At 45.3% G+C, this 25,328-nt stretch overlaps 1 protein-coding gene across 2 annotated transcripts in view; it reads left to right on the forward strand.

The window, feature by feature from the left end:
- Positions 1 to 25,328, forward strand: part of PLEKHN1 (pleckstrin homology domain containing N1) — a 58,413-nt gene that overhangs the window by 21,450 nt on the left and 11,635 nt on the right. For both annotated transcript variants that reach the window (XM_081871015.1, XM_081871016.1), the window contains exons 3-8: positions 3,190 to 3,336; positions 5,033 to 5,113; positions 8,040 to 8,127; positions 13,717 to 13,841; positions 20,022 to 20,171; positions 20,985 to 21,065. In XM_081871015.1, the coding sequence (XP_081727141.1) occupies positions 3,190 to 3,336; positions 5,033 to 5,113; positions 8,040 to 8,127; positions 13,717 to 13,841; positions 20,022 to 20,171; positions 20,985 to 21,065 (672 nt within the window). The remainder of the gene's footprint in view (positions 1 to 3,189; positions 3,337 to 5,032; positions 5,114 to 8,039; positions 8,128 to 13,716; positions 13,842 to 20,021; positions 20,172 to 20,984; positions 21,066 to 25,328) is intronic.

Genomic DNA, 25,328 nt, shown 5'->3' on the forward strand with positions numbered 1-25,328 from the left:
TGCTGGATGTGGAGGAGATTAGTCGTAGTTTGTTTTTAAGCCCCCTCATTGACTCCTCTCCAGGGTTGTAAGCAGAGAGTCCGGGTTGCAGTAATCAAACCTTAAATCCTTGGCTGGCATGGAGACTGTACAACAAACACCCCCCCCCCCCAGACCACTTGTTCTTTAGGAAAGGCATCTGTGATGAATTTAGGGTTGCCAGCTTTTTTGTTTCGAGAATGTTACCTCTCCCTTGATCTGGGCTGGCTCTTGGTTCTAGGTGGTTTGAGAAAATTGGAACATAGGAAGTTGCCTTATTGGTCCATCTAGCTCAATGTTTCCCAGTCGGGGGCTATATATGGCACCTGGGGACCCCCAGGATATGCCAAGGGGGCCACAGATGACAATCACATAAATAGGGGGCCACAGCAGGAGGCTAGGTGGTGACAGAGGGAAGTGAGAAGGGGAAAGGGAAAAAGCATTTTTTTTAAAAAAAAAAAAATCCTGATTGGCTGGCTATGGGGGGTGGCCCACCAGGGCCTAGCGCTCCTTTCTGCCATGTGCATTTTCTTGGAGCAGTTTGTTTCCAGCGGGAAACAGTGATCGCTGAGGCTCCAGTTCTGACTGGTAGAGTCCGCGATCCAGAACCCCCAGGTCAGGTAAGTGTAGTGGTAGGGTGGCAATGGGTAGGGCTGGGTGAGCCAGAGCTGCTTGTTGCTTCCAGTGGTGGGCCCGTTGGCAGCGTCTGCCCGGCTCTGCAAGACGCGGGGTGAAATCCACCCCAGTACTCAGCCGAGTGGGGTCATCTGGTGCTGCTGACTTGCATCTAGTAAATAGCTGTCTACTCAGAAGAAAGCTGCACTGAGTTCAGTAGGCCTTACTCCCAGGTAAGGGTGTGTGGGGCTGTAGTGTTTTATCTAGGAAGCCAGGGCTCCTCCAGATGACAATATCTTTTCGCACCAGGCTGGTGAGGACCACTTGCTTTTTAAAATTCTCCCAGATATACAGAACTCCCTGTGTACCTTTTGGGTTGTACCTGGAGGTTTACCTGTGTCAAATAACTGGGGTCAAATAAGTGTTGTTTAATTTTTATAATACATGGAAGATGGATCTCTCTCGCAAGGTTTTAGACTCTCCTTCCTTGGAGGTTTCTAAGAAGAGGTTGGATCTGTCATGGATGCTTTAGCTGAGTTTCCTACATTGCAGGAAGTTGCACTAGAAAGATGACCCTTGGCATCCATTCCAGCTCCATGATTCTGTTTTTCTGCTTCAACATGTAATGGTATTTTTTTATAAATTATAAAAACTATAAATAAAACATCTTCTATTTACAAACACAACATTTAAATAGCTACCTTTCTACTGGTAGGACGGGGTTGCATGGGTGTAGCCAGGATTTTTGTTAGGAGGCAGGCTTTTGTTAGGGGGCAGAACCTCAGGTTTGTATTGATTTTTACTTATTGGGGGGCAGCTTCTCCCCTGCCCCCAGGCTATGCCCATGGGGGGCCACAGGAAGGAAACCAGGTCGGAAGGGGGCCAAGGTCAGGAAAAGGTTGGGGAACGCTGATCTAGCTCACTATGATCTGCACTGACTGACATCACATGAAACTAGCACCACGTGTGAAATTCAGTACAGTGGAACCTTGGGTTGCAGACGTAATCTGTGATGGAGGCACATCTGCAACCCACAGCATTCGTAACCTGCAGCACCACATCTGTGCATATGCGTGACATGATTTGGTGCTTCTGCACATGCGTGAAGCTCGATTTAGCACTTCTGCACATGCACGAGTGGTGAAACCCAAACGTAAACCTTTCAGGTACTTCCGGGTTTCCCGCGGTCCACAACCCGAAAACACATAACCTGAAGCCTTTGTAACCCGAGGTACCACTGCCATTGCAGTTCAGCAGGCAACACGTTAAAGAATGGAGTCCAGTGGTGTTTGGCTTTTAGACTCCTAACTGAAGGCCACATTCACACCACTTTAAGCAGTCATGGCTTCCCTCAAAGAATCCTTGTCAAGGGTACTGAGAGTTGCTGGGGGGGGGGGGTTGCCATTCCCGTCCCAAAGCTACAATTCCCAGAGTGGTTTAACAATCAGTCCCTCTTCATAGAGGACTTGGGGATGTAGCTTTGCGAGTGGAATAGGGAGTCTCCGAACAACTCTCAGCACCCTTGGCAAGCTGTATTTCCCAGGATACTTTGGGGGAAGCTATGGGATCATAGTGCTTTAAATGTACAGTTAGTTCTAAACTCAGTTTTACCAGTTGGGAAGCCAGTACAAAAAAGAAAAAGATTGCTGGTTCTTTTGGCCCCTTTCTTCCATTTTCAAAAGCTTTTCGTTAAATTAAATCACCAAAAGAACTTATGCAACCCAACTGAGAAATAACATGAAATTACACGGCAATTAGCCAAAATAAAGTCATTATAAAAATAACAACCAAAGATACATTTATTACCTGCTGTTAGTCTTATTATTTCATATGATTTAAATACCGCTTGACTGTAGAAAAAAGCCTCAATGCAGTTTACAGAAAGGATAAAGCAGTAAAAGCGTCACTAAAAGTTTACAACCATAATTTAAAACATGAAGAAAGTTAAAACCACAGTAGATTAGAATAAAACAAATTAAAGCTCATATGAACTTTCTAAATATATGGGTAGGCTTGTCTAAATAAGAATGTCTATGCCATGTGCTGAAAAGAATACAGTGAAGGCACCTTGCCTGATATCAATAGGCAGGGAGTTCCAAAGGGTTGGTGCTGTCACACTAAAAAATAAATTCTTACAGATGAGGTGCAAGTATTATGTGGCGCTTATAAACATACCGATTCCATTCAGTACAGCATATTCCAGGGCAGGATACAACCATTTAAAACACAGTATTAAAATTAGTTAAAACAAATTACATTCATAGGAAATCGTAACCAAAGAAAAAATTTGTGTCAAAACACATTGGGTCCTATTCCACTAACCTTTACTCACAGCAGGCCCATTAAAATTAATGGATCTCACTTTGTCATGTTCATTAATTTCAATGAGCCTACTCTGAGTAAAAGTTTGTTGAATGCCATCTTTTTTAAAAAAAACCAAACCTGGCTGGTTCTTAAGGATTTAATCTGTTGTGATGAACCATTTTTGACTTTTTAGTTATTATTATCTTAATAAAAATGCTATATTTCTAACCCCCCCCTTTTTTTTTTTTGCAGAACCTCACCAACCAGGAAAATGAGAAGGAAAATTTGGACCAGCGTTTCCCAAACCTGTTCAAGAAGGGAAGGAGGAAGACTGTGGTGCGGAACCTGGGGAAGATTATCTATTACTCCAAGGTCAAGTTTAAATTTCAGCAGTGTCAGGTGAGTTCTGCAGAGGAGGAAAGGCAGATGCCAAAAGTTGCTTTGAGAGAAGTAACGCCAAGGCTGTGTAGATACAAGATTCTAAACTATACATGTACAGCACTATCATGCCATTTTAAACATCCATGGCTTCTTCCAAAGAGTGATGGGAACTATAGCTTGTGCTGAGAGTTGTTAGGGTGCCCTTATCCTTATCACAGAGCTACAATTCTGAGTTGCCTGGGAAGAAGGATTGATTGCTAAACCACTCTGGGAGAGGAATGGAGTCTCCTAACAACTCTCAGCACCCTTAGCAAATGACAGTTCCCAGAATACTTTGGAGGAAGCTATGATTGTTCGAGACTGCATAGTACCGCTTTCAGCATATAATACAGATGGAGCCTAAATTTCTGAATGGCCAGTCTAGTGCCTGTTAGTTTATGATATTCTTGCAAAGGATGCAGGACTGTATGGGCTTTGAATCTGATCCAGCAAGGCATTGCTTAAGCAGTGGTGCAGAATCAGGATCACTTAATCAAGTAGGATGTCCTGAGCTGACCCTGTAAGTTTAATACACACCATTGGGTTATTATTATTATTATTATTATTATTATTATTATTATTATTATTATTATTAATTTATACCCCGCCCATCTGGCTGAGTTTCCCCAGCCACTCTGGGCAGCTCCCAATCGAGTGTTAAAAACAATACAGCATTAAATATTAAAAACTTCCCTAAACAGGGCTGCCTTCAGATGTCTTTTAAAGATAGGATAGCTGCTTATTTCCTTCACATCTGAAGGGAAGGCGTTCCACAGGGCGGGTGCCACTACCGAGAAGGCCATGTGTCTGGCTCCCTGTAATAATAATAATAATAATAATAATAATAATAATAATAATAATAATTTATTATTTATAACCCGCCCATCTGGCTGGGCCTCCCCAGCCACTCTGGGCGGCTTCCATAAAAACCAAAAATACAGTAACATATCACATGTTAAAAACTTCCCTGAACAGGGCTGCCTTAAGATGTCTTCTGAATGTCAGGTAGTTGTTTATTGCTTTGACATCTGCTGGAAGGGCGTTCCACAGGGCGGGGGCCACTACCGAGAAGGCCCTCTGCCTGGTTCCCTGTAGCTTTGCTTCTCGCAATGAGGGAACCGCCAGAAGGCCCTCGGAGCTGGACCTCAGTGTCCGGGCAGAATGATGGGGGTGGAGACGCTCCTTCAGGTATACTGGACCGAGGCCGTTTAGGGCTTTAAAGGTCAGCACCAACACTTTGAATTGTGCTCGGAAACATACTGGGAGCCAATGTAGGTCTTTCAAGACCGGTGTTATATGGTCTCGGCGGCCGCTCCCAGTCACCAGTCTAGCTGCCGCATTCTGGATTAGTTGTAGTTTCCGAGTCACCTTCAAAGGTAGCCCCACGTAGAGCGCATTGCAGTAGTCCAAGCGGGAGATAACCAGAGCATGCACCACTTCTCACAATGAGGGAACCGCCAGAAGGCCCTCGGCCACACTATACATTTTAAACACTGCCCTTTTCTCCTTTCTGTTGAATTGTGTATAGTTTCCTCCTTCTCTTTATGTTATTAGAGTGTTAAATTTTACTAATTTTAAGTCTCCTTCAGTCCCAGAAGGCATTTTTGAAGTACATAATGTTAAAGATCTCTGTCCCCTGGAAATACATTTTTTTAATGTGTTCATTCTGTTGTAGGAGATGAATGACTGCTACCTGGAGCTCTTTCAAGCCTACCTCTATTTTCAATCACTCGGTCCAAATGGACTCACCTATCAGGTAAAGGATGGCAGACTCTTAACACACCATAAGAATGCAAGATGAGCCTGCTGGATCAGGCCAGTGGCCCTTCTAGCCCAGCATCCTGTTCTCACAGTGGCTGACCTTTGGGAAGCTTTGCAAGCTGGCCATGAGTGCAGCAACACGTTGCCCACCAGCAATTCACAGCAACTGGTATTCAGAGGCATAAATCTGAATAAATAAATCGTTTCCGAGTTCCCTCTGCCAGAGATGCAGATAAACAACCCCTGCAATGACTTACTCTTTCCCTTGGTTATCCAAGGCAAATGAGTTTGTCACTGCATGGTTGTGAATCATGCAGCAAACCAAGACAAGGGGAAAAACACTTTTGGATCTCAAAGCCTCTTGCCTTTCTGGGTGCATTCAGGGTGCGAAACCTCCCCAGACCTCTCTTGACATTGCTGAGTCATGCCTTTTCCATTCTGCCTGGTCCTGGTCTTCCAAATAACCGCTGTAAAGTGGATTGACCTGTCTGCACAGAGTGTAGCTGTTTTGAGAATTATTTCTTCTGTGGACCCATGGGAGAGCAATCCCAGTGCATTGTGGGGAATTTAATTGAGAACCAATTTGTTTGTGGCATGACAAAACCTACGTATCCTGTGCTTTCATTTGAAATTGCCATTAGGGTTATTTGTGTTTATATTGACCCACAGACCATAAACATCAAATGACAGCATAGGTGGCAAACCTCATGCCCAAGGTTCAAAAGGGCTTCTCTATCTGACTATCAAAATTCTTCCAGACCATGTTGCTCAGTGGCCCTGCTTAGCAGCCCAAGTGTTTTGCCTGGCTAAAGTGTGTGCTTGAACTCTGATAAGGTGGAGGATAGAGAGCCTACTTTGCAAAAGTAGCATTTGCGGGCTACTATTTTTGCTTCTGGCCCCACCCACCACTGGCCCCAGTCCCTTGGAAGGTTGCCCCAAACGGAATGTGGCTCTCAGGCTGAAAAAGGCTCTCCACCCCCTAGCCAACATTGAGCTAGACAGACCAGTGGTCTGACTCTGTATAAGGCAGCTTCCAATGTCCTCCAGGCTGAATCACAATGAGTCACCTGTTGCAAAGAGTCCATAACAGTTTTATTTGCTCCCCTACCGTTTGTGTCAATTAGGCCTCCTTCTTGGGTAGCATCAGGTCATTATTCAAATAGATACCATCGTGGGAATAACTCATGTGTCTGGTTTGCACAGAATGGCCTGGTTTGCACAGAACACTAAGCCAGACCATGGCTAAGCATGAGTGAGCAAGCGTGCAGGTACTCAAAGCTAAAAATCGCAGTCGCTTTGCTCCTGCCTCTGACTTGATTGGTGTAGTTATCTGGCTTCACAAAGGCAGGTCCCTGTCTCCAGCATCTTAGAGCTGTGTTAGAAAAATGGGATACAGAACCCTAGAGATGCCCGATCAGCATGGAAGGGGAGCTTTTCAGCCCCTGTGTGCTCCAAAGCTAAGCTTTTGGGAAAACTGAAAGCGCCCAGGTGCTTCAGTTTCAAGATAATTGTATCCTAATTCTGTTAACATGCAGTGGAATATATTGGAGCACTCCAAATCATTTGCTCATACACATGCACAGAAAATAATAGATCTAGCAGAATGGCAACACACGGAGATCTGCATTGATTGTTGCATAGCGTCCCTAATTGTATAATTGTAAGATTTATTGTATAATCCAAGAAGGGGTGTGGCTGTGGTTATCATGAAAGGGATTGTGCACTTCTGAATTTGCCACTACACTACTACCCACTGTGCTGCTTAGCTTGCCTGCAGTTTTGCTCCAGGCAAGCTATGAACTGTAACCAGAGTTTGTTCTTGGCTTGCTGCTTATGGTTTGGCTGGACAAGATAAAAAACTACGAGCCCAGTTTTGGATGTAATACTAAGCCAAATCATTGTTTAGCTCCAGGTAGCAAGGCAGCAGCAGGACTGGGGAAGGAGCAAGGCAGTCACAGTTTTTGCTCTGACTACACGCCCCCCCCCCGCTCACACTTAGCTGTGATTTGGCTAGAGTTACACAGGAACTGGGCCAGTCGTTACATTTGTACCATATATTTAAAGCATCCTATGCCACTTCAACAGTCCTGGCTTCCCCCAAAGAATGCTGGGAACCGTAGTTCGTTCAGGATCTCCTAACAACCCTCAGCACCCTTAGTAAAGGTAAAGGGACCCCTGACCATTAGGTCCAGTCGTGACCGACTCTGGGGTTGTGACGCTCATCTTGCTTTTTTGGCCGAGGGAGCCGGCGTGCAGCTTCCGGGTCATGTGGCCAGCATGACTAAGCTGCTTCTGGCGAACCAGAGCAGCGCACGGAAATGTCGTTTACCTTCCCGCTGGAGCGGTACCTATTTATCTACTTTCACTTTGACGTGCTTTCGAACTGCTGGGTTGGCAGGAGCAGGGACCAAGCAACGGGAGCTCACCCCGTCGCAGGGATTCAAACCGCTGACCTTCTGATTGGCAAGTCCTAGGCTCTGTGGTTTAACCCACAGCGCCACCCTCAGCACCCTTAACATGCTGCAATTGCCAGGGTGCTTTGTTGGAAGTTGTCGTTGTTGGCACCCATCCGTTTCGAGAGACAATGGAGTACACCTCTGGGGGTGAAGTCAAACCGCTGCATCAGCAGCACTGAAGTGCCCTCTCTGGGGGGCGGGGCAAGCCTGGGCAGTGTGTATGGAGGCCTTGGGCTGCCCAGACGACAAGACCCCCCTCTCGGTCTCGCTGATCGCGGTCCAAAGGAAAGCAGAGCAATATGTTTAGCACCAGCTTGTGCTGCAGGAGTTGCTGGAAGGAGGCGTACAAGGCGCCATCCAACCAAAGCCTGAATCCATTCTGATACACTTCTGGATTTAAAAGGCGAGTTTTGGTAAACACAGTTGGGTTGACAGATATAAGATTGTTACATTCTCTTTTCACAGGGCTTGGTGCCTCTGAGAGAAATTCAGCTGAACGAGCTTGAAAACCCAAAGGGCGCCCAACAGGAGATGCATGCTTTTCAAATTACAGGTGAGAGCAAGCCACTCTTTGACGTACCTATTTTTGGTATGACGTCATTTTCTGTGGTGACTGTGGAATGAATGCTTTCCTTAGGAGGTGCTTTTTCTTAAGTGGGAGAGAATAGATGGTGGTGGTGAAATGCTTTTGCAGTGCAAAGTGGGAACCTACAGAATAGCTGATATCAGTAGGGCTGAAAAGGGTGTGTGTTGGGGCAGTTAGGGGTTGTGCTGCAAAACTTTTGCAATTGTGAAATGAGCAAAACCAAAAATAGCTTACCGCCCAAGGTCTGTAGGGAAGGAGATGTATTTCCGATATCTGGGGCCTAAGTCATTTAAACACTTCGTGAGCACCTTTAATTGGTCCCTACAGGTTCTTTCTAACTGCCTTATGTTCCTAGCAAACCTTTTAACTTTGACCTCCACCGGCCACTTTTAAGCTATGCTCTATCTCCTCTAAACCCCACAAATTGAGAGCTACTATTTTAGGGCTCATTCACACTTCCTTTTTACCCTGTCCTTTCTAGGCACAGGTTCACCCAAATGCTGCTTTTTTTCCCTTTTTTCGCCCTGCCCCTTTCTCCAGAAAAACCACTCTTTAATGCTGAATCGGAACAAATGGCAATTCGGGTTTTCTGCTGGCTGTCCTTTGCTTCGATTCAGTGGCAAAGAATGGGTTTTCACAGGAAAGCATTGGGGCAAAAAGAAAAGTGCTGAAACGTGGAGCTTTACAGAGCAGGCCTGTGCCTAGAAATGCGGCAAAAAAGGAAGTCTGAATGGGCCTTTAGTTTGAACATGTTGGCCCTCTCCAAAGACATAAGCATTGAATTCCAGCTGCTGTTGCCAAAACACATCTGGCCTGGAAGCACGTAGGCAGGCAGTGCCAAGACACCCACTCATCGGCCTTTGTCTGAGTCCACAATCTTTATCGGGTTCTCTTTCTCTCTCTGACTACCTCCTGCTTTTAAACAATCATTCTTGGTAGTTGAGCAGCAGCAGTTGCTGCAATTCAGGAATGACTAAGCCCTTGGAGCCACTGAACAGACAGGTTGCTGTCCCAGGAAGGGTTGGCTGACTGACACGGCCACACAACTTGGCTGTCCTGATAGCATCTGCTTGTAGTCTTGTTAGTCTAGGGGTATGATTCTCGCTTTGGGTATGAGAGCTCCTGGGTTCAAATCCCAGGTGAGCCCCTGGGAAAGGGAAGTCACGCTTCTTGGGGAGGGAATGTAGCTCAGTGGTAGAGCATCTGCCTTGCATGCAAAAGGTCCGAGGTTCAGTCCCCACCAACTCCAGGTAGGCAGGGAATGCCCCTTGCCTGAAAACTTGGAGAGTTGCTGCCAATCTACACTGAGAATACTAAGGCAAGCTGGTGCATAATGTGGCAGCCAGACTGCTGATGGGGGCACCTGGCTGACAACATGATACACCATTGTTAAACAACTGCACTGACTATCCATCTATCTAGCTAGGTTCAAAGCCCTCGCATTAATAAAGAAAGCCCTGAGTAGCTCAGGTCTAGGGTACCTTAAAAACCACCTGAGCCTTTATATCTCAACTTGATCACTGAGGTCATTGGTTGTTCCTTGAGTTGGTGAGGCTCATTTGACAACAACAAATAATTGAGCCTTTAGTGTCATCAGCCCAGCATTATGAAACACTCTGCCAATAAATATTCAGCAGGCGTCCTCTGTTTCAACATTTAAATGCCTGCTGAATTTTTTTTTCTATTCCATCAGGCTTATGCAGTCAGTTAAGTGCACATATTTCCATAATGGTTAGCTGATTTCTGAGTTTTAACTTTTTTGTGTAGCTTTTATTTTATGGCTTCATATATAATTATTATTTTTTAAATGAATACAGTAGTACCTCCAGAGGTACCACTGTATTCCTTCCAGAGGTCCGTACTTAACCAGAGACTGTTCTTAACCTGAAGCACCACTTTAGCTAATGGGGCTTGCCGCGCCGCCAGAACACGATTTCTGTTCTCATCCTGAAGCAAAGTTCTTAACCCGAAGCACTATTTCTGGGTTAGCAGAGTCTGTAACGTGAAGCGTATGTAACCCGAGGTACCACTGTAGTGGAATATAAATATTTTTAAATAAACAAATTGTAGTTTACCCCTCACAGATCTACAGTTCCCCAATGCTCTTAGCAAACTACATTTCCCAAGATTATTTTGGGGGAGTCATGTGCTTTTAAACTGTATGGTCTGTATGCAGTCTCTGTCTTATTTCCAAATTCAAACAGGTCATGAAGAGACTCTGCTACATGTTAAGGCAGGGAGAAGAATCCATTTTTGAGCTTTGGGAGGGAGGAGCAGGGATAGAGAGATGACGGCGCACTACCTACATAGGTTTTGAGTCACTAGGCTGCAGCAGCTTGCCCAAATTCAGGAATCATCCCAATATGCAAAATGGGCTTGAGAAATTGGGTACAGTCTGAGGTTTTGCAGGTACTGTGTTAATAAGCACCTGGGCTCACCGAGAGGGTGTGAACTTTTCCCCTCTGCAATCTAAAAAATCACAAGGCATACCTCCTCCTCCTCCCCTTAAGGGCAATTCCCTTGAAAAAGAAAGTTAGAAAATGAAAATGAAGGGGGGGCGGGGCGGTGTTCTCATTTCCCTAGCAGAAAAAGAAAAGTTCACATGAGAAGTTCCAGGGATGAAAGGAGAATAGTTCTGTTCTGCTAGCCTTGAGGTAGGTTGGGAAGATGAGCAGACGACTGCAGTAGCTCAGGCAGTAGAGCATGAGACTCTTAATCTCAGGATTATGGGTTCAAGCCCCACGTTGAGCAGAAAGATTCCTGCATTGCAGTGGGTTGGACTAGATTACCCCCTTGGTCCCTTTCAATCTCTAATATTCCATAACTATTATCTCCAGGTGAAGCAGGAAAAATCTCACAACAAACCTGTGAAATAGGCTAGGCGGTGAGAAACCAGCTGACCCGAGAGCACACAGTGAACTTAATGGTTGAGTGAGGATTTGAACCCAGGTCTTGCCAGAAGGAGAGCAGATCTATGACTGGGAGTTATTTTTACCATGCCCTTGTTATGGTATAATACCATAATGTTGTGTTGTGCTGTAGTGTAACAAAAATCATAATAAAAATGCTTAAGGAAAATAAGGCTAACAGGACAACTCCCCTCTGAAAAAATAACCAAAACAAAACCCTAAGTAGCTCAGTGATGGCTCAGCATGTTCAGTTGCCACAGAATACTGAGCATCTGTATCTGAAGAAGTGTGCATGCACACGAAAGCTCATACCAAGAACTGACTTAGTTGGTCTTTAAGGTGCTACTGGAAGGAATTTGTTTTGTTTTGACTATGGCAGACCAACACGGCTACCTATCTGTTACTGAGCATCTGTTAGGGGGAGAATGGAATGGAGTATATTGGAAAGAGCACAACTAGTTGGTGGGCTGGAACACTGAACGGGAACACTCTATGCCGCAACATTTTGCTGAAGTTCTCACATTTCTAACCAGTGCAGATACATTGAGAGAATTTATATACTCTTGTAAGGCAAAGCATTGCAGCAGTAGAGCAGACACATACCCCCACTTCTCTCTGCTTCAATTCCCCAGTTGGCACCACATAAAGTGAATTGTATTTTTCCCTGACTCCCAAAGATATTGCAAAGCCAAATTAATCAGTGTTTGCGCTAAGCACGCTGCCACAGAAACCTCCCCAGAAGGCCAAAGTACTCATTCTGCTGATAATGATTTGTTATGACGGCTTGCTGAGTGTCAGCTTATCACAAGGCTCCAAGCACTGCCATTCAGGTCGTTTCAAAGCGTGCCTGGTATTTGTTTTAACAAGAGGCGGGGCAATGAATGATGGGTAGCTGAGCATCGGTCAGACTGGAAGTGGGAGGTTAATATTGCTCTGGCGCTTATCGTAATGACCGGACAAGGGTGTGTGAGCGGCTGCAGCAGGCAGAGGCAGCTGGGAGGATAGGATCCAACTCCAGCCAGGCATTTAGTGGTGGATTTATACTGGATCACCCACACATCATTTGATTCTTACCCAATGCTACCACATTATTGCCACATGGAAGAGCATACTTAGGCTATAATTCAACAAAGGCTGCTGCATACCCTGTTTACTGTGTACAAACACGTTAGCCACAGTCCACATCTACCCTATAGTTTCTTGAGAAATACTGTGTTTTGTGCGTTTCTCTCTCCCTCTCCCCAAAACCAGTTTTCATCTAGTTTGGAAAAATAAGCCATATGGAAACATCCTGGCCCCCTTTGCACCTGCTGGTGTGGACCAGCAGCGGGCAACATGGAAAGGTAGCAGACTGTACCGAGGTGTTCAAAGGGCATGCAAATGCTATTTGAAAGGCAGCATTAAAAAGAAACCATGCTGTTTTTTAAACCAGTTATGTGTGCCCAGCTAAAAACAAATGTGGTATGAAAGTTGTGGTATGAAAATGTTACAGGCTTTCAGCAGGAAGCTACAGATATGCCGTGACTTGTTTATAAAGTGGAATCACAGTGTTTTGCATGTATGGTTATGAATGTGGCCCGGTCCTGATTCTCAGTATGCAGGGAGATTGGAATGTGATGGATCCTGCAGTTATGCAACTTGTGCAGATGTAATGGTAATAGTGCAAGCCAGGAAGTGCTCTACCATGTAATTTCCTGAGTTTATTATCTCAGTGGGCGCCTCTGGACAACCTGAACCTTAATCCTGATTTGTTTGCAGGGAGGCTTGACAACTTGGGCTACCTAATGAGCAATCTCATTCTGATTTGCTGGTGGGGAGGTTAGACAGCATTGCGGCAAAGCAAGAGTTACCCTTAGTAACCCTTATACTTTCCAGTCTGTAAGAACATAAGAAGAGCCTGCCGGATCACTGTGGAAAAAGGATGCTGGGCTAGGTGATCCACTGGTCTGATCTGGCTGGCTCTTCTTAGGTCATCAAGTCCAGCACCCTGTTCTCACAGTGGCCAGCCAGGTGCCCCAATGTGAAACGCAAATGCAGGACCTGAGTGCAACAACCACTTCCCCCTCCTGTGGTTTCCAGCTACTGATATTCAGAAGCATTGCTGCCTCTACCAGAGAGATAGAACATAGCCACCAAGGCTGGCAGCCATTGCTAGCCTTTTCCTCCCATGAAATTTGTCTAATCCTCTTTTAAAGCCATCCAAGTTGCAATTTTCTGTCACTTCTCTTATCGTAAAAAGTCTGGTCTTTCTGCGGGGTGGGCTCCCAACCAGCTGTAATTTGCAGCCTAAATTTTCATTATTATTTTCAAATTTTATTTATTTATTTATTTTGTTTAAGTAATTAATACAGAAAAAACTGTAGGGATGCAGGTGGCTCTGTGGGACCTAATGGTCAGGGATCCCTTTACCTTTACCTTTTACAGAAAAAAACAACAACAAGAAGAAAGAAAGAAAAACAGAGAATTTTCTGCTACATGATTGAACCCCACTCGGAAATAGTAACTGCCTGGAAGTGCCACATCTTATCATCAAGTTTAGCTCCTCCCCAAGCTCCCTCGGAAGGGTTGTTTAAGACCATCCTGCCCGCGTCTTGCATTGTATGTTCAACCTGTTAACGTGCCCTCCTTGTATCCTTCGCCTTTCCAGGTCCCTTGCTGAACCCCCTGACAGTCTACTGCCCAAACAGGTCTGAGTTGAAGCGCTGGCTCTACCACTTGGAGAAGCAGATCCATCTAAATGGAGGGAGCTTCGACATGCCTTTCCTTGCTCAGGTGAGTGCTGTGGGGATGGCCTGCATGCCAGCAGGGTGAACATGTAAAAATCGGAGTGACGGACGGAGATTATAATTCCTGTTCTAATCCAAACTCTCCTCCCTTGCCCTGATATTGATCTGACTGTAGAATCTCACAAAACAGCAAGATGAGTTTGATGGGTTGCTGAATTACACACCCAGATAACAAGATCTCTGCTTAGGTGTAAGTTTGTTGCTAGGTACGTAGAGGACTTTTGGCACAAATTTATATACAGTCTGCATATGTTAATTTATACATGTAAATGCAATTTGTGTGTGTGTGTGTGTGTGTGTGTGTTGGGGGGGGGGAGACCTCTGGTTCTTTCTGTCAGGGCTCACTCCAAGCTATGGGGTGCCAGCAGAATTTTCTGGGCCCAGTATTTATGTACACATTAAAATCAAAGCAAGTCTTGTCCAACGTCTAACATGGCCTAAGCCACGAAGGGCTGTAACTTTGTGGTAGAGCATCTGCTTTGCATGCAGAAGGTCCCAGGTTCAGTCTCTAGCATCTCCAAGTAGGGATAGGAATGTCCCCTGCTTGAAAACCCTGGAGAGCTGCTGCCAGTCAGTGTATACAATACTGAACCAGAAGAGGAAGAAGAAGAGTTTGGATTTGATATCCCGCCTTTCACTCCCCTTCAGGAGTCTCAAAGCGGCTAACATTGTCCTTTCCCTTCCTCCCCCACAACAAACACTCTGTGAGGTGAGTGGGGCTGAGAGACTTCACAGAAGTGTGACTGGCCCAAGGTCACCCAGCAGCTGCAGGTGGAGGAGCGGAGACCCGAACCCGGTTCCCCAGATTAGGAGACTACCGCTCTTAACCACTACACCACACTGGCTCCCAGTGATCTCTCTCTCTCCTGCCTTTCTACTATATCCATCTATTATGTGCACCTACAACCCCTCTGTCATCAGTCAATAACATCCACAGGAGATCTGGGTTCTGACACAAAGAGTTGGGGCAAACCCCCACAATGCCCATGTTCTGTAGGAACAGTGGAATAAGAAACAGGCTTATCAGTGCTGCTCCCAGTCTGTATTGTAGGGTTGGGGAGTCTCTGGCTTGTGGGCCAGTCTTGGTCTGCTAGTGGGTGCAGTTTGGCTTGCAAGGCATTTCCCCAAACCATGCCCAAGAGTGGACATCAAAGTTGGCTGCAGGTTGTGTGGGGGCTGATAAAGATCTGGCCCACTAGGCCAAAAAAAAAAAAAAAAAGGTGCTGTGTTGGATTTGTAATTGATTTTTAAAATTAAATGTTTTTTTTTTTTTTTACTGTGGTTATATATGGAATTGCTTTTATGTTTCTGTGTACATTGAATTGTTCAACCACAGGGAACTGTTTCGACATACAGAATTGCTTTTAATTGTTTGTTGTGGGTGTCTTTACTGTGACATTGCTTCGGGATATTTTATGGGAAGTGATTCATAAAACAGAATCAAATAAATAAACAAATACTTCCTAGTAAAGCTAACAAAGTGCTGAAAATGTCTGTCTGGAACACCCAAGGCAGCTCATTCTGCAACCCGATTTGAAACCCCTTGCAACTCCCTTACCCCCTTGCTGCTCTGCTGCCTCCCGTGCCACAAGCACAGCCCTTTTCTGGGTGGGGAGCCAAGGGGTTTTTATCTTTTCCTTAAACAAAGGCTTAGTCAGCGTGGGAAATGATGAGTTAGTAAGGCAAACTGGAAACCAGCCCGGAACCAGCAGCTGTGAGGTGCGGGTGGTGAGGGAGGAAAGACTCAAACACAGGTGAGGCCTGCTGGTTTTGTTTTTGCCCCTGTAAATACCTTAACAGAAAAACTCTTCTGTGCTGTGAAACTGGCTTCTTTCGGTCTGTTTCCCAGGGTGAGCAATCCTTTCCCGGACAGTATCTGGGGAGAGAGAGAGAGAGGGAGCAGGTTAATTGGGGGGGGGGGTTTCCCCCCCCCATTCCTCACTATTTCCAGTCTGGCTCCGGACAGCTCAGTCTTTGTTGCAGTTGCTGCTTCCGTAGCTGTATAAAGGGGGAAATGTTCCAGGTTGAAAAGCATTGACAAATAGTTTGTCAAAAGAATTTGAAGCGGAAACCGGGATAACTGGATTTAGATCCTATTTATTTTCTTCAAGTGTCTTTTTAGGGAAGTCAGTCGACAGTGGGCAGGTAGCGACTGTCTGTGGCATGCTAGCCATACATTATCTCAAAGTATGTTTCCCCCAAAATGTTCTAACTACAGTGAAACAGAAAATGGAATATATGCTTTTTTAAAAAGAAAGAGCATAATGCAGTAGTAATGACAGATACACTTGGTCTCGAATGCCTGCCTTTGTATTTCTTAAATAGTGAAACAGCTCAGATGCACAACTCACATCTACCAGAAGCCTTTCTGCGTTCAGAATTGTGGGCCCAGTTTTACAGAACGCCCTCCTAGTTAAGATCCGACAGCCTCCCTCCCTCCCTGTTGAACTTCCGACGCCCACTGAAGATTTTTTTGTTGTTGCTGTTCCAGTAGGCATTTCAACTGAAGTCTGATTTCATTGTTTTAACTTATTTTTACCTTTTCTGTAGTATATTTCATGTACGCAGCTTAGAGACAATTGCAGTTAAGCAGCACTTTTTTTTAAAGTAAATTAAAAAATGTAAAAACAAATCATAGAATCATAGAGTTGGAAGAGACCACAAGGGCCATCGAGTCCAACCCCCTGCCAAGCAGGAAACACCATCAGAGCACTCCTGACATATGGTTGTCAAGCCTCTGCTTAAAGACCTCCAAAGAAGGAGACTCCACCACACTCCTTGGCAGCAAATTCCACTGTCGAACAGCTCTTACTGTCAGGAAGTTCTTCCTAATGTTTAGGTGGAATTTTCTTTCTTGTAGTTTGGATCCATTGCTCCGTGTCCGCTTCTCTGGAGCAGCAGAAAACAACCTTTCTCCCTCCTCTATGTGACATCCTTTTATATATTTGAACATGGCTATCATATCACCCCTTAACCTCCTCTTCTCCAGGCTAAACATGCCCAGCTCCCTTAGCCGTTCCTCATAAGGCATCGTTTCCAGGCCTTTTTTTTTTTTAAAAAAAATATTTTTTATTGAGTTTCTTTTCTTATAATCCAGGTCATACAGAAAAAAGAAAGAAAAAATAGAGAAAAAAAGAAAAAATATATATATAAAAAAATTCAACTTTTCTTAATATTTTTTAACAAACTAACTGGACTTCCCCGCATCCTCCAAACCCTGCATTCTTTGTAATACAAACATCAGCAATTTGTTACCTTATTTCATAACTTACTGTATCTTTCAATTTATCATGTTTCTAAGTTCAGAATGTTATATCCCAATTCTTATATATTTAAATTAAACATAATAAAATTATTTCATAATTCCACCTCTTAATTCTTATACCTTAATTTTCATTTCACCTATTTAAGTTGCTGAAGCTAAAATTTCCTAAATCGTGCATTTTCTTAACATTCATACAACTTATAATGTTTTTGCAAATAGTCCTTAAATTTTTTCCAGTCCTCTTCCATTGTTTCTTCTCCCAAGTCTCGGATTCTGCCAGTCATTTCGGCCAGTTCCATATAGTCCATCAACTGCGTCTGCCATTCCTCCAGTGTGGGTAAATCTTGTGTCTTCCAATGCTTTGCGATAAGAATTCTTGCTGCTGTAGTAGCATACATAAAGAAAATTCTATCCTTCTTTAACACTTTCTGGTCCACAATGCCCAGAAGAAAGGCCTCCGGTTTCTTGGGAAAGGTATACCTAAATACCTTTTTTAACTCATTGTAAATCATCTCCCAGAAGGCCTTCACTTTTGGACAAGTCCACCAGAGGTGAAAGAATGTCCCTTCCGCCTCCTTACATTTCCAACATTTATTATCAGACAGGTGATATATCTTGGCAAGCTTGACTGGGGTCATGTACCACCGGTATACCATTTTCATAATATTTTCCTTCAAGGCATTACATGCCGTGAATTTCATTCCGGTGTTCCATAACCTTTCCCAGTCCTCAAACATAATGTTATGTCCAATATCCTGTGCCCATTTTATCATGGCAGATTTAACTGTCTCATCCTGTGTATTCCATTTAAGCAGCAAGTTATACATTCTCGAAAGTATCTTATTTTTTGGTTCTAACAATTCCGTCTCTAGTTTCGATTTTTCCACCTGGAACCCAACCTTTTTATCCATTTTAAAAACCTCTTGAATTTGAGCATAATGCAGCCAATCTCGCACCTTATTTTTTAATTTTTCCAAGCTCTGCAACCTCCAACAGTTTCCGCGGTTTGACAGTTCTCTTACGCGGCGGCAGCCCGACGGCTTGGTTATCCTTTTTTAATCCTTATAATCCATAAATGAGAGGAAGGTTCCAATAGCAAATCCAACAAAATTTTTTTTTAAAAAAAAGTTTCCACTTTGTCCCTTAGATGCAAAATCTGCAAATACACGGTAGTCCCCACTTTTTACAATCTCCTTTCAAAACGCTTCACCGCTTCTCGGAGTCTTTGCTTTGATCTGATAAGCAAGATCGGGAGACGGACTTCCTGTTACTCGCCTCCCGTTTTCAGCCAAATTTAAAAATTTAGTCCAAAATTTTGTACCCCTTACTCACGGGTATGTTACTTGCAAATCCAATGTTTCAAGAAGAAAGGTCGGCGCTCATCGGCAGCAGCCGCGCGGCTTCGCTTCCGCAGAAAGAGCGATGAACTCACAGCACCGCTCCCCCTTCTACGTTCCGGAGCCCCTTACGGGGTCCCTTCTCCGCTTCTGGGGGGGCTTCTGGTGCCCGCCGAGTCCCACGGCCACGAGCTCTCCTTGCCCGTGGTTTTTCTTAGTGGGTCGCCGCTGTCGTTTCCAGGCCTTTGACCATTTTGGTTGCCTTCCTCTGGACACGTTCTAGTTTGTCAGTGTCCTTCTTGAACTGTGGTGCCCAGAACTGGACACAGTACTCCAGGTGAGGTCTGACCAGAGCAGAATACAGTGGCACTATTACTTCCCTTGATCTAGATGCTATACTCCTATTGATGCAGCCCAGAATTGCATTGGCTTTTTTAGCTGCCGCGTCACACTGTTGGCTCATGTCAAGTTTGTGGTCAACCAAGACTCCTAGATCCTTTTCACATGTACTGCTCTCAAGCCAGGTGTCACCCATCTTGTATTTGTGCCTCTCATTTTTTTTGCCCAAGTGCAATACTTTACATTTCTCCCTGTTAAAATTCATCTTGTTTGTTTTGGCCCAGTTCTCTAATCTGTCAAGGTTGTTTTGAAGTGTGATCCTGTCCTCTGGGGTGTTAGCCACCCCTCCCAGTTAATAATTTCTTATCGCTTAACATCTATGATCCCTAAGCGGTTTATCTTAAAACCAAAATATACTTACCACAAAAAAATCAATAAAACAATAAATAAATAACAGAACGGCACATTAAAACGTTACAGTCTGGAGAAATGCTGCAAAAAATGTGCCCCCCCCCAGTGGCGTTTTAAAGCAACCATTATTTGCGGCTGCCGAGCATGTTCCTGAGGGCAGATGCCACCACCAAAAAGGCCCCATTTCTGCAGTGATGTAAGGCCCAGAAGCTACAGCTGGTTATGGGAAACATGCTGCAGCCATATTGTTGCTGGGGACAAACTACTGCCAGCCCATAGCACCAATTCTCAAAAGCTTGCCCTGGCTGACTATAATAAATTCTTGTATTAATTTGCAACTTGGGTGCAGGATACCTTAGTGACCACCTGATCCCTTATATCTGTGCCCAATCACTGAGATCTTCTGAGGACCCTCTGTTAGCTATTCTCCATGTCTCAGACACACAGCTTTTACTTCACCAGAAGTGTTGTGGGCCCAACTCTGTGGAGCTCCCTCACAGCTGATGTTAGAGAGGCCCTCACCTTGCTGAACTTCAGGTGCTGGACAAAGACTTTTCTAGCTCAGCAGGCATTTTAAGGAAAGTTACTGTTTTTAGGGCTGATTTTATCTGTTGTATTATTATTAAATAAACAAGTTTTCAAACTAAAAAAATATTATTTATTTGAGCTATTAGTATACCACTTAATCATGCCAAGTCTCTAAATGGCAAACTATGGATATAGTGGTCTTGCCGGCAAGCCACCCATTGTGCTCAGCACTGAGCCAAGGCGGACAGTTCTGCGTCCTTCATTGTCGTGCTTCCTTCCTCTTTAGAATGAATGTAAGCAGAGCTCCATCAGAAGAGAGCAGCTGAGGTGGTCTGTGCAGAATGCCGCTGTGCAAGAGTGGAGAGGCACCCAGCGGGAGTCTCTGGGCGACATCCTTTGCGTCTCTAAAGTGAAGCTGCAACACTTGCCCTTTCAGGTAGGACCCTCGATGATCCACACCGCACAGAGTATATTTAAGTTTCATCATTTTTTTTGCTACTCATAAATTCCAGTGATTGACACAGCTGATTGGTATAGGAGCTGTGGTCCTGCAAACTGCTTCCCTTGACAAACGTCAGGAATTTTATTATAATTGAAGAGCAAAGAAGCTGGGGTTCTTTTGGCCTAGCAGGTTCAGGTATCACCAATCTGTTGTTTGTTTTCTTCCCAGAGGAGCCTAAGTCTTTCAGAAACTCCAAAAAAGGATTAAGGTCAGCTCCAGACTTAGGAGTTACATCCGCATCATACATTTAGAGCAAGTTTTATACCACTTTAACAGTCATGGCTTCCCCCAAAGAACAGTGGTAGCTGTCATTTACCCATCACAGAGCTACAATTCCCAACTTCCTTAACAAACTACAATTCCCAGGACAGCCACTGCCAATTACCATAGACAATACTGAGCTAGGGTCTGACTCTGTGTAAAGCAACTTCCTGTGTTCCTTTGTCGTAAGGGAAGGGCTGTGGCTCCACAGCAGAGCCTCAACGTTCATAAAGACAGTCCCAGTTTCAATCCCCTGCTTCTCCAGATATGGCTGGGGAAAACTCCCTGGAGAGCCACTGCCAGCCAGTGCTGACAATATAGAGCTAAACGGATCAACGGTCTGACTCAGTATAGGGCAGCTTCCAATGTTCCTAATTCTGTATCTTTTTTGTACCCTCTGCACTTCTGGCTTCAGTGAGTAGTTAGGCAGGTTGAATATTCAATTTGAGCTCAATATGAACCTTGATCTTCTTGGTCTCTTAACAGGAGCAGCATGACCGACTACTGATCCTCTATCCTTCCACCCTGGTCATAGTATCCGAAGAACGCAACGGCCTCTACTTTAAGGTAGGAGCTTCCCCCAACACCCTCCACACCCCTGTACCCTTTAATGCTGCCTATACTGTATAATATCTGTGTTATGTAAGTAGGGCTGCAACCTGAGTTTAAAGACCTTTTAATCAATCCATACTGTGAGTTTTAGTCCGTTGGTCTGTTGCTTTTAAATTTGCATATGGTTCAAAACAGTATTTCTGAAGCAAGATGCAGGCATCCTAGAAGACATCTTCATTCTATGTGTGAGGAAAGGGAGCATGCCTCTCTGAAGGCTAGAGAAGAGACCCTCTGAATGCTACTTTAGACTAGAGAAGAGACCCTCTGAAGAATATTAGGGGAGTGGGCAGGGGAAGGACGAGACCATGTGAAAAATGAACATAATATTTTAGCTGCAGTTCATTCATTTTCAGCTTTGTATTCTGGTTATAAAAAACCACACCTAGACATTCCGTTGTTGCACCCATAACCTAGGTTTTAGGTGCCATTAGCTCCTAGCTTTCATATCTCAGTTTCTAAAACTGCTCTGAGTAAAACATAGTTGAATACCACTCTCTATATCTGACGTATAGTAGAGTTGGAAGGGACCCTGAGGAATTTGAATGCAGGAATATGTAGCTGTCCTAGAGGCCTATCCAGGCAGAGCCGTTGCCAACGGCCCCATAAGACAGATCAGCGACTTGAGTCTGCGGCAGAGGTGAAATGTGAACTGAGGGCTGCTATGCTCCACCTCTTTTGCTTCTTCTGCCCTGGCCTGTGCTTCCTGTCTGGTGAGCTGGCTTCATCAGCCTCTGCTTGACAAGTCAGCTAGCGTTTGTGTCCTTGGCTGTAAGTGCTCTTGGCAAAGGAAATACTTTGCCGCCACCTCCTTTTTAAAAAGGGGGGAGGGGGGAGACCGAGGGTAAAGTTGGCCAACGTGGAATATATTTCCGTCCACTTGCTTGGAAAGCCGGCTATGGCTTCTGAATATTTGTGGTTAAGCTGTCTCGGAACCAGAAGGGCGGTGGCTCCATTTGCGTTCCTTTGAAGCTGGAGAAGTGACCTCACCCAAGGCTCAAAGGCCAAGCCCATCTGTGGCCTCCTTCTCATGGAGGCAGTGTTGGCCTGGCTGTATCGCTTCATACTCACAGTTGAAGGCTTGCATGGCTGAATGCTGCTCTGCATACCTACATCTATGTGGAACGAGTGTGGTATAGTGGTTAGAGTGTCAGGCTACATACAACCTGAGAGGCCGGGGTTCAAATCCTTACTCACCCGTAAAGAACCAGCTACAGGGTTGAGGAAGATCTGGGTAAAGTCCTCTCAGGGGCCCTCTCCTCTGTCACTGGGCCCTGGTGGTGGACCAGGCTGTGGCAGCAATGCTTGAAGCAGGAATTTCCCACAATTCCTCAGAGCAATGCTAGGCGAGGGGCATTCTGGGAAATTAAGAGTGGCTAGATCTCACTGCCTGGTGCTGCTCAGAGTGCCAGGCCATTTGTGGTGGTGGGGAGGACACACTAAAGGGGGGGGGCACCAGTGGAAGCATCAGCAGTGGGGCCCTGGCAGTGAATTGGCTCTGGGTAACCCAGGGCTTATTTAGAGAGGCTGTACAGTGGTACCTCAGGTTAAGTACTTAATTTGTTCCGGAGGTCCGTTCTTAACCTGAAACTGTTCTTAACCTGAAGCACCACTTTAGCTAATGGGGCCTCCTGCTGCTGCCACGCCGCTGGAGCACGATTTCTGTTCTCATCCTAAAACAAAGTTCTTAACTTGAGGTACTATTTCTGGGTTAGCGGAGTCTGTAACCTGAAGCGTATGTAACCTGACGTGTATGTAACCCGAGGTACCACTGTACTAGGACCAGAAAGCTTACCAGGTGACTGGGTTGTTCCACCTCTGTTTTGATTTTTACAGTTTTACCCATGAGCATATTACTTTATATTCTCTAACTTTTAAAAATATGTTTTTAGAAATTTCTATTATAAATTGCTTTGATTTTAATGGAAAAGTGACTAGAAACTAAATAAATCCGGAACCTGTACCTTTAAAAAAGTAAATTCCTGCCAGGGGTCCTTTTCCCTTTGTTTCAGCAAAGGACCTTTATATGGATTGAATGCAGCTAAGCCCTGCTCTGGGTAGAACCATTGAAATTGATGGGCCTAAATTAGGGCTCATCCAGACTTCAGCTTGTCCCGCCTCTTTCCCCCAGGAAAACTTGTTCTTTACTGCTGAATTGGAGCAAGTGTCAATCAGGTTTTCCTCAGTGCTGAAAAGTGGGTTTTCCTGGGAAAACAGAAATCCGCTTCGATCTGTGCATATAAGGCACGGGAGAAGCCACTTGGTGCAGGACAAGCAGAAGGGTAGATGAGCCCTTAGTCATGTCCATTAACGGCAGCGGGTCTACTCTGAGCTAGACTAGCACTAGATGCCACCCTATGTGCCCACTCCTCACGCTTGATCCAAGGCTTGTACATTTTATACTTCGGCATGCACAACTGAGCTCAGAATGTACACTTGAGAGGATGAACCCTTGGATTCAATGAAGTCTTCACATTGCGTCTGGTTATAGGAGGCAGAACCAATCTTGAGATTCCTTTTAAAATAGCAAATCCTTACAGCGGTTGGGATTCTCTGAGCACATTGCTGGGCAGTTGTTACAGGGGGAAAAATGCCTGTGGTTTTGTGGGGTGTAATGTGCTAGGGTCCAACTGTCATGGACAGCCGGCTGAATTGGGTGGCTTCCCATTCCCTAGAGCCACCTTTGACTGCCTTCAAGGCAAAACCAAAGACTGCAGGAACAAAGACATGATTTAAGTATGAAGAACATGAGAAGAGCCTGGCTGCTGGATCAGGCCAGAGGCCCATTATTGCCTGTTAATCTGGGTCTTGCTAGGCTTACATATTCATCACAACCCAGCAGTTGTATGTTTCATGCACACCGTAGGGCAGCTATGATGGGTCAGGCTGGATGGCACGATGCCCTGTCTGTGTCTGCTCTGAAGAAGCTCATCAGACCTTTGTGCACATACTTGCTGCTTTAGATGGAGACCTTGGCATCACGATAAGAGGAACAGGAAAAACAGCTGTGACACCAAAACAGAAGTGAAAGCGTAACATGTTTCTCTAAACCAAGTGTGCCAAAGTTCTCCCCATCCCGTTCTCACAGTGGCCAACTAGAGCAGGATAGCAACAGAACACGAATCTCCCCATTTGTGATTCCCAGTAATAGAAACCTCCTTTGAAGCTAGCAGTCTGCATTTCCCCTCTTGAGAGCGTAAGAATATAGGAAGCTGCCTTGGTTCATCTGCCTCAGCTTGTATTGTCTAAACTGGCAGCAGCTGTCCAGGGTTTCAGACAGGGGTCTTTGTTTCCCTGCTGATCATGGAGGACCAAATCCCCACAGTAGTTGTCATGAGCCTTGCACTGCTGTCAGGTTTGGGTTTGGGTTGGCAGGCCCAAGGCAGAGGAAGAAACAGAGCAGGACTTGATTGGTCAGAACCAGGGCCTGAGGAGGGGGCTGTTCCTGCTGTGGCAAGACTTCAGACACTTTGAATGGGGGAGCCAGAGCCAGTGACAGGCCGAGCCACCCCAATTGATTGTAAGTAAGCTAGCTGGTAGGTAGGGATTGGCAGAAGGCAGAAGGAAGACCTTATTTGTCCTAATTGGCCAACTTCCACAGGAGTCACGCCAGCCCTCTGTACTGTAGGATCAGGCTTTGTAGTAGAGCTTGATGCAGAGGTGCAGCTGTGCAAACTTTCAGCCCTGTGTCGCCCATTGCATCATCCACCTGTGATGCCACTGCAGGAACTTGGCTTTCCAGGGGCATGCCTGGGCTTGGCATCGCCCTTCTGCACATGAATTCCTCATTCCTGCCCAACGATGCTGGAATCCGGACCGGCTTTGTGCATTGCCAATTGAACAGAAGAAAGAAAACAAAAAAAAACTAAATTAGGTCACTTTGGGTTTGGTGCAAGCGATGGTGTGTGCGGCAATGAATGCAGTCCACCCAGTGTGACTAGACACCAAGTACTTAACGCTTCCCATAAGCAGAACCCAAGTGCAAGCAGCGCCCTCACAAGAATCTAAGGAGAGCCTTAGCACTTTGCAGATGTGTCCATGTCTTTGCAGGCCTCTGCTTCCAGATCTGACACTGCGCTCGACCTTGCCCTCTTGAACAGCCACATCAGGCATCCTATGAATGAGGTTTGCCAGGCTTGCGCCACATCTGCCCTGGGAGCTAGGGCTGTCATCGAGATTGGAGGGAGACTCTTGCCTTTGCATGCCATGGCAGAGAACGCC

The sequence above is a fragment of the Podarcis erhardii genome (assembly GCF_964252035.2).
Source record: "Podarcis erhardii genome assembly, chromosome: 7".
NCBI lineage: Eukaryota > Metazoa > Chordata > Lepidosauria > Squamata > Lacertidae > Podarcis > Podarcis erhardii.